Raw genomic sequence first — 10,773 nt, forward strand, 5'->3', positions numbered from 1 at the left:
GTCGACTCTGCAAAATATCTTGGGGTGAACATTCACAAAACCCTAAGCTGGAATAATCACATCAACAGCATCACCAACAAAGCAAATTCCATAAGGGCTTTTCTCAGCGCAACATACACCAGTGTCCCAGGAAAACAAAGGAGCTGTGCTACAAGACCCTAGTGCGCCCTATTGTAGAGTACTCCAGCATCATATGGGACCCCCAGACAGCTAGCTACACCCACAAGTTAGAAATGGTGCAGCGACGCTATACACGCTTTGTGCTTGGAGACTACCGAACAACTAGTGTAACTGCCATGATCAGCCAACTTCAGTGGACCACACTTCAAGAACGGCGTGCACAGGCCAAGGCAGTTTTGATGTATAAGATTGTGAACAACCTGGTAGACGTCCCACACACATTTCTAGCTCCATGCACCGTTTCTCTGAGGGGTCATTCTTACAAATACATGATACCATTCACCAGGACAGGGGTCTACACACAGTCATTTTTTCCCAATAGCATCTAGCATATGGAACAATCTCCCGGTAGACCTGATCAACTGTACAACTCTTGCTAGTTTTAAGCAGGGTGTACAGTCAGTCCAGCTCCGTTAGGTCAGCCTGGGCTGTTTTTTAGCCGCACGTTCACTGTTCACCCACCTGCACTGTATATGTCTACACCCTCGCATGCACACAACTACCACAATACGCAACACACCAGATGGTGGACTGTACTTTCACGGAAGAAGAAGAAGAAAGTGACCGATCTCGAAAGGTCTCTGTTACGCATTGGTTTGTACAAAGCGCGCTGCAGGCAAAAATTAAATTTTCATTTTCGCAAAGTGACCCATCTGTTTAGGAATTAATTACGAATTAAAATAGTTTAAGGGATGAAAACACATTGATAGTTCTGTATGAATAAAGTATTCAGCTTTGTTTTCGTCATAAAATAATACAATAAAGTTGCTAAGCAGACTCCGAAAGAGCAGTTTGAAAAGTAGTGCAACTTCAATCGTGATTTTCTCTGAACACGTTATTTAAAACAGTGAACGAGTTAGGTCAGTTCGTGGTACGAACGACGAAATGACACAAACATTCCCTCTTGGAGTATTTTCCCATTATGGCAAGTTTTCACAGAGAGGTGATGTTATTGGAAACAGAGGAAGCAAAGTTTCCCCAACGTTTAAATTGAATGTGGAAAGACTGCTGTCAGCTTGTCAATTTATTTCTAAATTTGTGTTATTCAAATTATTGGACCATGAGTTTTGCTCTTAAATTAACCATAGTCATGGTTTATTCCTTTGTTTTCATTCCTGTAGTGGTTGAGGATGTTTTAAGAAAGAGTCATCATAAGCTCGGTCGCAATGAACTGCGGGTTGAACCATATCATGACTTCCTGGGAAGACTGAGCCCATTTGATGCCCCAACTCCACACATCCCTAAACCAGTGTCGGTAGAGGTACAGGAATCTATTATGGAATTCCTATATGGGAAAGGTGCGAATACTAAGAAGAAGTTGCTGAAAGACTTGGCCAAGGTGAAAGCTAATTTGCTGTGGCCGGATGGTTCTCAGAAGTCTCAAGCTAAACTAGAACCAGTAATTGACAAATCCCAGCACCAATCATGGTTGAACTGGGAAAAGGAAGCTGTCGATGTTCTGACCGACTTCATGAGAGCATGCAAATTAGCCAGAGTTCCAGTTCCGCAAACACTGTGGGAGGGTGCTGCTGATAAATTGCAGAACATTACTACAGCTTGCTCGATGGTCCCAGATGCTCAACGTCATGAAGTGCAACTGGTAGGAGAGCAACGAGATGTTGATGTCATTGAAGCAACAATCATTGACATCATCATGAAATTACAGAAGGAGGCTGACGATTCTCTGCCAGCAACAGAAGACATCAACTGGGATGCAGAGAAGCTGCAGCTGTTTACCTCGTGTGGAATTAAACAGGAGATTGAAAAGTTCTTTCCAGCTCTGAAGATCACAATTTTCAGCTCTCCTGGTAAAACCGGCATCACACTTGATGGAATAAGAACAACCGTCAAAGATGTGGAGCTAAAGATAAGGAGGATGATGGACAGTTTGGAAAAGACAGAGTTCAAAGCTGGGAGTATCAAAGTGCGATTTATTCAGCATGTTACGGACAAAATTCATGATGTTTTAGTGTCACGGAATGTTCATGCAGCTTGCAGTGGATCAGATGATGGGAAGATCACAATACACGGTGCTACTACCAGAGATGTCAGGGAGGCTAAAGCATACATCCAAAATGAAATAGATGAAGATACCATTGAAATCAAAGGACAGTCTGCTTTAGCTGTCTTACAAGGCCACGATGGGAAGAGACTTTTGGATTCGATCAACAATCAAAAGTTCGTCATGGCAGGCATCAGCCATGAGCCAGGTATTTGTCAGTTCTCCATTCAAAAAAGCTTGTAATAACCAACCATTAAACATTTTTAATCGCTCTTGATTACAAATCCAGAAGAAATTACTGAGACGTGTTTTAGTTTTATCTAACGCAATAATAAAAAACACTTTAAAATAATCTTTAACGTTATTCCTTGATGTTCAGGTGAGTCATCTCATGACTCGTTGGTTAATATGGCAAATAATTGAAAAAGCATTTCTGATGGTAAATTGATAAGATGTATGTACATGTTATATAAACCTTGGCCTGACGTAAGTGTTACAAATTTTTCGGAAATGCCAACTAAACCACTCATAAACGAACAGCGAAAGGTATAATTGCAGAAAATGTAAACTAATTACAATCCTGTATTTGAAATGTGATGACGTAAAGTGAGGATAAAGGGAAAATACTTCCATGTTAAAGCCAACTGTTTTATTTTTCCACATTTGCAATTTTTAAGGAACATTTAAAAAAATATTTACCTGTTGTGGCTAGCCGCAAGCATTTACGTGTCATGAATTGATGTTATGTTTATTTGCAGGTGCCAAGTTTGTTAAACTTGCAGGATTTAAGAGAAATTTGGATGAAACGAAGAACCACATCATGGATTTTCTCAAGAAAAATGTCATCATCAAAAGCACCATTCCATCAAATAAGAGCAAAATACGCCTCATTACCACATATCATGATCAAGAGTTGGAAAAAGTAAGACAACGACATCAACAAAATCTTGTAGCGATCCAGGCACAGATGAGTGGAAGGAACAGAGGATTTATCATCCAGGGCAATGAGGAGGGTTTAGATGCAGTTTGCAAACTGGTCACTTCATTAGTACAAGCAGTAAAAGAGAAACATTATCCTGTATACAAGACGGGCATGGCTAGACTGTTCCGTCAAGAGAAAGGTAAACAATTCTTGGAGTCTGTCGAGAGAAAATTTCATTGTGTGATTTCCACCGATTGTAACGAGGAGAGTGATGACAAAGCTGCAAGTACTAACAATGACATGAAAACAGCTGCACCCGGTGAGTAGCATTAATAACAAAATGTTATTTAAACCATAAGTAAGTAGTGTCAATTTGGACAGAAACAAAATAATCAAAACGAACAATCAGTTTATTTGTAAACCAGTTGGAATTCCAATGATTCAGCAGTTCAGGGAACTGCTTCTAATGTCTTTATGAAAAGAAAAGAAATTGAAAAACAATTCAAAATACAATAGATCTGTACATCATGTCAATTTTAAACCTCCACCATGTTTATACCGTGAAAAGACTTTGTTCACATTAGAACTGCGTTATCATGATGTCACCTGTTTTTTGCAGGTACAAATGTGCAATCAAGCTTCTTAAACTCTGCATGTATTTAACCCGGAATATGTGACATCTAAAACTTACTATCAGTCTCATAGCATAACAAGTGTTACACAGTCACCTTTAAGGTGCAGATTAACAAGATCTCACCCCCCCCCCCTAAAAAAAAAAAAAAAAACAGTGTACGATTCCAACTTTAAAAGATTTTACACCGAATCTTGTTAAATTTATTTTCTTGCTCCTGATTTGGTTTTGCCTAATTTCTATTGTGACAATCTGGGCATTTTATCTGTTTAACCCTGTAGAACCTCCTTCTGTTAGCGCCACACATAATTGGGAAACACTTTTACAAGTCAGAGAGAACTCTGATTGAAACTGTACAAAATAGTGTTTCAAATTGTTTGCATATTTTTTTGATGAATATAATTGAAACCTTCTTTTGATATACCTTGCAGGAATAAAATACTGTGCGCTTTGATAAACCCTAAGGTATGATAAAGTGCTTTATAAGAGCCTAGTATTTTAATTAATTATTGTTATTTTCAACTTACAAGCAAATCGATTTCATTCAATTGTAGGTGAAACTGACCGGGACCGGGAGTCATACTCAGAAATAAAAAGAGACTCATCAGGTTTTGTACAGAGCAACATTGGCTCAGTGTGTCTTCAAGTCCAGCAAGGAAATCTTGTGCGAGAAACAACTTGTGCAATTGTTAACAGCGTTGGAAAGGGCTTAGACCTGCAAGGTTAGTCAGTTTACTGTATTAGATAAATTTGGACTTAAAGCAGTACCATGGCAGTGAATATGCACACTGTGCAAGTTGCCATGAATTGAAAAGGTGCCAGAATCAATTTCGCCTTCTAGCTGCATTTTTGTTTAGATCTGCAATTTGTTAAGCATTAAAATGTAAAAATGAAGAACAGAGTTGTTGAATTCAAAATGGAAGAATCAGGGGTTCTAATCAGGAGTTTCCCCAAAAAGTTGTTGATAGACAGATAGGTTGCTCAGATTGTGTAGTCCAATTACAAGGTATTCCTAACGTTTGAATATTATTGCTTCAGATTTTTGGCAATATCTCAAAAAAACTTCCACCTTTTGAATAAAAATTGTCATGGTTTAGTTTTATTGTACAAATCTTCATTTCTATATAGAATTAAAACAATCGAATGGTTCTAAAAACAAAAGGTAGGCCTATAGGTAGGGGCGTCAATCCGTCTTGAAAGATGGGGGGACATAACATTTCGGCGTGAGGTCCGGGGCCCGCCTTAGGGGCCAGGAAAAACATTAGGCCGTATGCTCACTGGTGCAATCTATGAAGGGTGATGTGCCCCCCTCTCAGATGTTGGAATTCAATGCCTAAAATGATATGATGCACCTATATTTTTGCTATTACAGTTATAACTTATTGTACCTAAAAAAAACCTCAATTATAGCTTCGTAATATCCATATTGTTTCTGCATTATAATGCACAGACGGCATTCCATCCCTATCATCACCAGCATCGTCAAGGGTAGATCAAGACAAGAAATTTTAGGGGGGGGGGGGTGGTTTGTTAGTTGTGGCACATCTAGTGTGTGGCAGCTATAAAGCTGAACGCGAAGTAGATGCTCTGTGGTGCACGCTTAGGCAAATAAGAGGCAAAAAGAATGGAATAGAACATAAGCCTTTAAAATGAGAGCAACAGTAGAACCTGTTTTGCCATGGGGTTAACATTATCTTCAGGTGCGGATCGTAGACAAAAGTTTAAGGGGGCAAATCTGTCAAAGAGTGAGCATGCAAGTGTGAAGCCTGTACGGCATGGGTCCGGGCCCGCTTAAGGGCCTTGGAAAATTTTACAATCTAGATGCTCTGTGGTGCAACCTTAGGCCAATAATTATAAGAGGCATACAGAATGGAACAGAACATCAGCAGCAGTAGAACCTTTTGTGTTAAAAGCATCTTCAGGTGCCGGTATATAACACGAGTTTTAGGGGGCAAATCTGTCAAAGAGTGAGCACGCAAGTGTGAAACCTTTATGGCATGGGTCCGGGCCCGTTTGAGGGCCCGGGAAAATTTGGCATTCTAAATGCTCTGTGGTGCAATCTTAGGCCAATAAGAGGCAAACAGAATGGAACAGAACATAAGCCTTTAAAATGTGAGCAGAAGAACTGTTTGAGTTAACAGCATCAAGTTCAGGTGCAGATCTACGTATGACACAAGTTTTAGGGGGTAAATCTGTCAACGAGTGAGCATGTGAGTGTGAAGCCTTTACGGCATGGGTCCAGGCCTGCTTAATTTGCATTTTAGCTGCTCCGTGATGCAATCTAGGGTCAATTTTGAGGGGAGATTTTTGATATAGTGTCCCACCCGTTAAAATTGTGTCATCCTTTGCCCCCAGGATTAATGCACATGGTACAGGGTTTGGTCTTACACATTTGATATTGTGTTCCGGCCCCACCCTCCAAAGATGGGGGGAACATGTCCCCCTGTCCCCTGAACGCTGTTCAATCGCCCTATAGGGCCCTACGTGCTCCCTTTAGTTTGATCATATTTTTTGTTTTAAACTTTTTAAATTGTGTATTAATGTGGTTCACAATGAATTAATTGTCTCCTTGGTTGCCATTTAGTACAAACCTGTTCCTTTTAAAGTATATTGAAAATCACAACTCAAATTCCATGTGTTAAACTTTTTCATTCTCAGGACCTGTTTCTACAGCTATCTTGAAGGAAGGAGGAGAACTTGTAAAGAAACAATGCGACAGCCTTGCCCAAAAACGTAAGTGCGATGCTCAATACATTTTTATAATTATTTTCCTTCTACAAATGGACTATAAAGTGGGATTAAGGTGATCTTGTATTGTGTCATTTGAGCTCAGAGCACAATACATTGTTTTCTTTTACAGTTGTTGACACATTATTTGTGTGGACTGTAAGCTGACATACAAAAATCTAAGACGACTGAAATTTAAAGGCTCGGAACTTAATAAGGTGCAGAACTTTAGCAAGCATTAACCAAACCACAAAAAGGTTGGACTTACAGACTAAAGAGTACTTGGACAGAAACTAATTTCTTATACAATGGAGATCATGAAGGAGACCAAGACGTTAACTTCCAAGGCAGAGACCTTAATATTAAACACCTTTTTTAATTTTAAAACAATTGCAGATCCACGTGAAACCGTTTACTACACCGGAGCAGGTCGCCTTCTCTGCAAGTCCATTTTCCATGTTGTGACTCCAGAAACACCTGAGCAGATGAAGGCAATAGTAGCTGAGGTCTTACACCTGGCCGAGAAAAAGGGCATCCCATCTCTTTCTTTCCCAGCTCTGGGGACAGGTATTAACTAACTTTTCAAGTGATGAGCTGCATTTGGCTGAAAAGCCTTTGTATCTAATTCTTTGATCTAAGCCTTAAAGGCAGTGGACACTCTTGGTAATTACTCAAAATATAAATTGGCATACAACATTACTTAATAGCAGGCAACGGAGAGCTGTTACTAGTGTAAACGTCTCTACCTGAAGCCTTGCTCAGGCATCTTATAGCACACAAATTTGTGCAACAAGGATGTTTATTTCATTTTTTTTTGCCACTTCGGTTACCAATTGTGCCCTAATTTTCATAGATTTATTATTTGATGCATATGTAAGTTTGATTTTCAATCCCCAATAATTTGTAACTCCTATTGTTGTAACGAGCCAAAAACAATCCATTAATTGTTGCTTTGGATTGGGTGTTTGGGCTGCAATAAAAAAATTATGAAATCATGGTTTGAGAGTTCAGTACAAAATCAACCTCCTGACATTCAAAACACTTATGATACAGCCCCTTCCTACTTTCAGAGCATTCTTCAGCACCGGCATGCCAGGCCAGGTCTAAGGTCATCACGCAGCATTCCTTAGTTCCCTGGACTCGCCTTGCCACTTGTGGTGGTAGGGTTTTCTCTAAGCTTGCCCCCCGCCTCTGGAACTCTCTGCCTCAAAGTCGAAGAGATAATAATAACAATAATATGAAACATTTATATAGCGCTCTACGGAGAACAGATGACATTTCTAACTTCGAAAACTCCCTCAAAGCACATCTTTTCAGACTGGCCTTTGAACACATCTGAGTTTTCTTTTATTGACCTGGACCAGCGTTGAATTTTTATACAGAGAAAGTGCGACTCACAAATGCTGTGTTTATTGTTGTTATTTTTGTTGTTATTATTATTATAATGATCCACAAAAATACTTGGAATTTTCAAGGATGTAACAATAAGTTTTGATGTTACCTCCCATAAATTCAATAAAAACCCTGTATTAAAAAATTAAGGAGGTATTGTAAACAATATTGTCAACATGTCATTCCTTTCTCAGGTAAAATTGGCCAATTTTCAGTGGCTTCCTGTGCAGATCATATGCTGGAAGCAATTGGAGAATTTGCATGTAGAAAGAAGCCACAACACCTGCACCTGATTCGGCTGGTGGTCTTCCAGCCGGCAATGCTTCCAATATTTCAAAAGGCTTTGGAAAATAATGTGGGTAAATCCTACAAGCAGAGCAAGGGGATTTTGCAGAAAGGAGTTGGTGAGTATTTTTCAGTTTTTGGATGGATCAATTTGTCAACCATTTAGACGTTCTATAAAGGGTTGGTTATGAAGAACCATCATCTATAAGAAAACAAGATTGCTTAGAAAATATACAGGTAACAAACATTTTTATTTAAACGACTCTAACATAATTCTTGGATATGCTCTTAAACCAGTTCAGGCCATCGTTGTTGCTAAATTGCTGAGGCTGATCTGGATTATACGATGCAAAAAAGTGTTTAACAGTTGTTCCAGACTAGCAGAAATCGACATCATCTCACAGTTAAAGTTATCTCTGAAATATTTCCATTTCTTCGAATGGAAAAGAACAGGTTAAAACCAGAATCATTTTAAAATTGCTATACTAGAAATGATGCGTTGTGTTTCACCACTAATAATGAGGTCAAGTTTAATTACTAAATGTAGTTTGTTATCACACGCGCGCTCGTGAAATACGAAAAAAATATAGCTCGTCTGCTTCCCATCCTTCGGCCTGGATATGGGACGCAGAAGCGCTATATTTTTTCGTATTTCACGAGCGCGCGTTGTGATAACTTATAATAACTTTGTAATATCATTCTGTTTTCCACAGACATTCTTGAACATAATCATGCTACATGAAACCACGTAATTTTGCTGCGAAACATCTTGATGGCACTTCTTTTCTTGCAAGGTGCTCCGAGATCGGGAGTGGTATCAAATATGACAGTGGGGGAGTTTCTTGGTAGCAAGGAAGTCCTTGATGGAAACTTAGAAATTCATAAAATTGTGACGGTGAGTATTATACATTGATAAACTGACATCACTGCCCGCATTGTGACACTGTCTAGAAAATCCTGTTCTATCACCCCCATTCTGAAACAACTACACTGGCTCCCTATCTCTCAACGAATCATCTTCAAGCTGATGCTCATTGTCCACAAAGCTCTTAATGGCAAGGCTCCCACTATATTTCTGAATTGCTTCAAGTTTACACTCCATCAAGGAATCTTTGATCAAGTTCCATGCTTCTCCTCATTGATTCCAAGTCTCAACACTCATGGGGTGACAGGTCTTTTTCTTCAGCCGCGCCACGCATCTGGAACTCTCTACCACTTAATTTTCGATCTTGTCTTTGTACCGCAAAATTTCAAGTCTCTTCTCAAAACTTATCTTATGTCACAGGTTTTCAAGGATTAATTTTGTTGTGTCTGTTTTTCTGTATTATGTTTTGTTTTTGTTTTGTTTTTTGGTTTTACTGCGCCTTGAACACCCAGCATGGTGGATTTGTGCGCATTACAAGTCTTATTATTATTTATTATTATTATTGTTTTACACGCACTAAGGTTTTGAAGCTGCTCTGTTGAGTCTTGCATGTCAAATTATATGTTTTGTATAGGAAGTTAAATATTAAACCTTTTTTTCTCTTTATTTGTACTCATACAGGTAAGCCATCACAAGACAAGAGGTACTTATGGACCTCAGCTAGTGCCGCTTGATAAACCTCTCCAGAGGTGGATGCAGATTTATTATGAACTTGGCCGCCCACTCACTCCCGCTTTGAATGGAACTCAAGAGGAGGACCCTTTTTTCGTTGGGATTGGTGGTCTGGCAGTTAAGAAGGTTGCACAGGAACTGCAAAGGTAACAGAACGAGAATATTCAAGTTAAATCCTGTGTTTGTTGTAATCTGACTTTGTGATGTTGGCATGGTTGGTAACTTAATGTTTTTTTTTTCCTTGTTTTTTTCTCGTTTTTTCTTGATCTTCTAACCTTTTGATTATGGTGTCCTGGAGCATTTCAAAGCATTATACAGTATTCATAAACAATAATAATAATAATAATAATAATAATAATATGAAACATTTATATAGCGCTCTACGGAGAACAGAGCGCTTTACATGAGACTATGACAACAAAACAAAAGAAAAACAAACAAACTAGGATGGGTGGGGAAAAAGAAATGTCTTGAGGAGGCTTTTGAATACAGGCAACGAGATTGCCTCTCTCAGACCCGCGGGGAGCTCATTCCATAGGCGAGGGGCAGCTATGGAGAATGAGCTATCCCCAGCTTTCCGTCTAGTTCTAGGAACGGAAAGCCGGGTCTGATCAGCTGATGAGCGGAGTCGTTGCCTGTATTCATCAGCAGTATTGGAGTTTTGGGAATGAACAAGTTCAACCAGATATGATGGAGACTGGGTGTGGAGGATTTTGTATACATGAGTGAAAATTTTGAAGTTGATACGTTCTTTAACAGGGAGCCAATGCAGCGATGCAATCAGGCCGGCAGAAGGCTGGTCACGGCCACACGCAAATACTAGCCGAGCGGCCTTGTTTTGTAGACGCTGGAGTCGAGCGAGGTCATTTTCGTGGGCACCTACCAAAAGAGAGTTGGCATAGTCAAGACGGGACAAGACCAGACTTCTGACGGCATGATGGCAAGCGCTTTGTGTAATAAACCGGCGAATACGCCAGGAATTGTAAAGTCGGCCAATATTAGTTCAAGATTAGGGAGAGTGGATAAAACATGACTGT

At 39.5% G+C, this 10,773-nt stretch overlaps 1 protein-coding gene across 1 annotated transcript; it reads left to right on the plus strand.

Moving 5' to 3' along the window:
* Nucleotides 1–653: 653 nt before the first annotated feature.
* Nucleotides 654–10,559, plus strand: LOC139942607 (uncharacterized). The gene is made up of 10 exons (XM_071939458.1): nucleotides 654–774; nucleotides 1,302–2,390; nucleotides 2,941–3,423; nucleotides 4,290–4,457; nucleotides 6,394–6,468; nucleotides 6,859–7,029; nucleotides 8,049–8,258; nucleotides 8,934–9,034; nucleotides 9,686–9,882; nucleotides 10,496–10,559. Exons 1-10 carry the CDS (start codon nucleotides 654–656, stop codon nucleotides 10,557–10,559), a joined length of 2,679 nt encoding a protein of 892 aa, XP_071795559.1.
* The last annotated feature ends 214 nt before the right edge of the window (nucleotides 10,560–10,773 follow it).

Source organism: Asterias amurensis, chromosome 10 (assembly GCF_032118995.1).
Source record: "Asterias amurensis chromosome 10, ASM3211899v1".
NCBI lineage: Eukaryota > Metazoa > Echinodermata > Asteroidea > Forcipulatida > Asteriidae > Asterias > Asterias amurensis.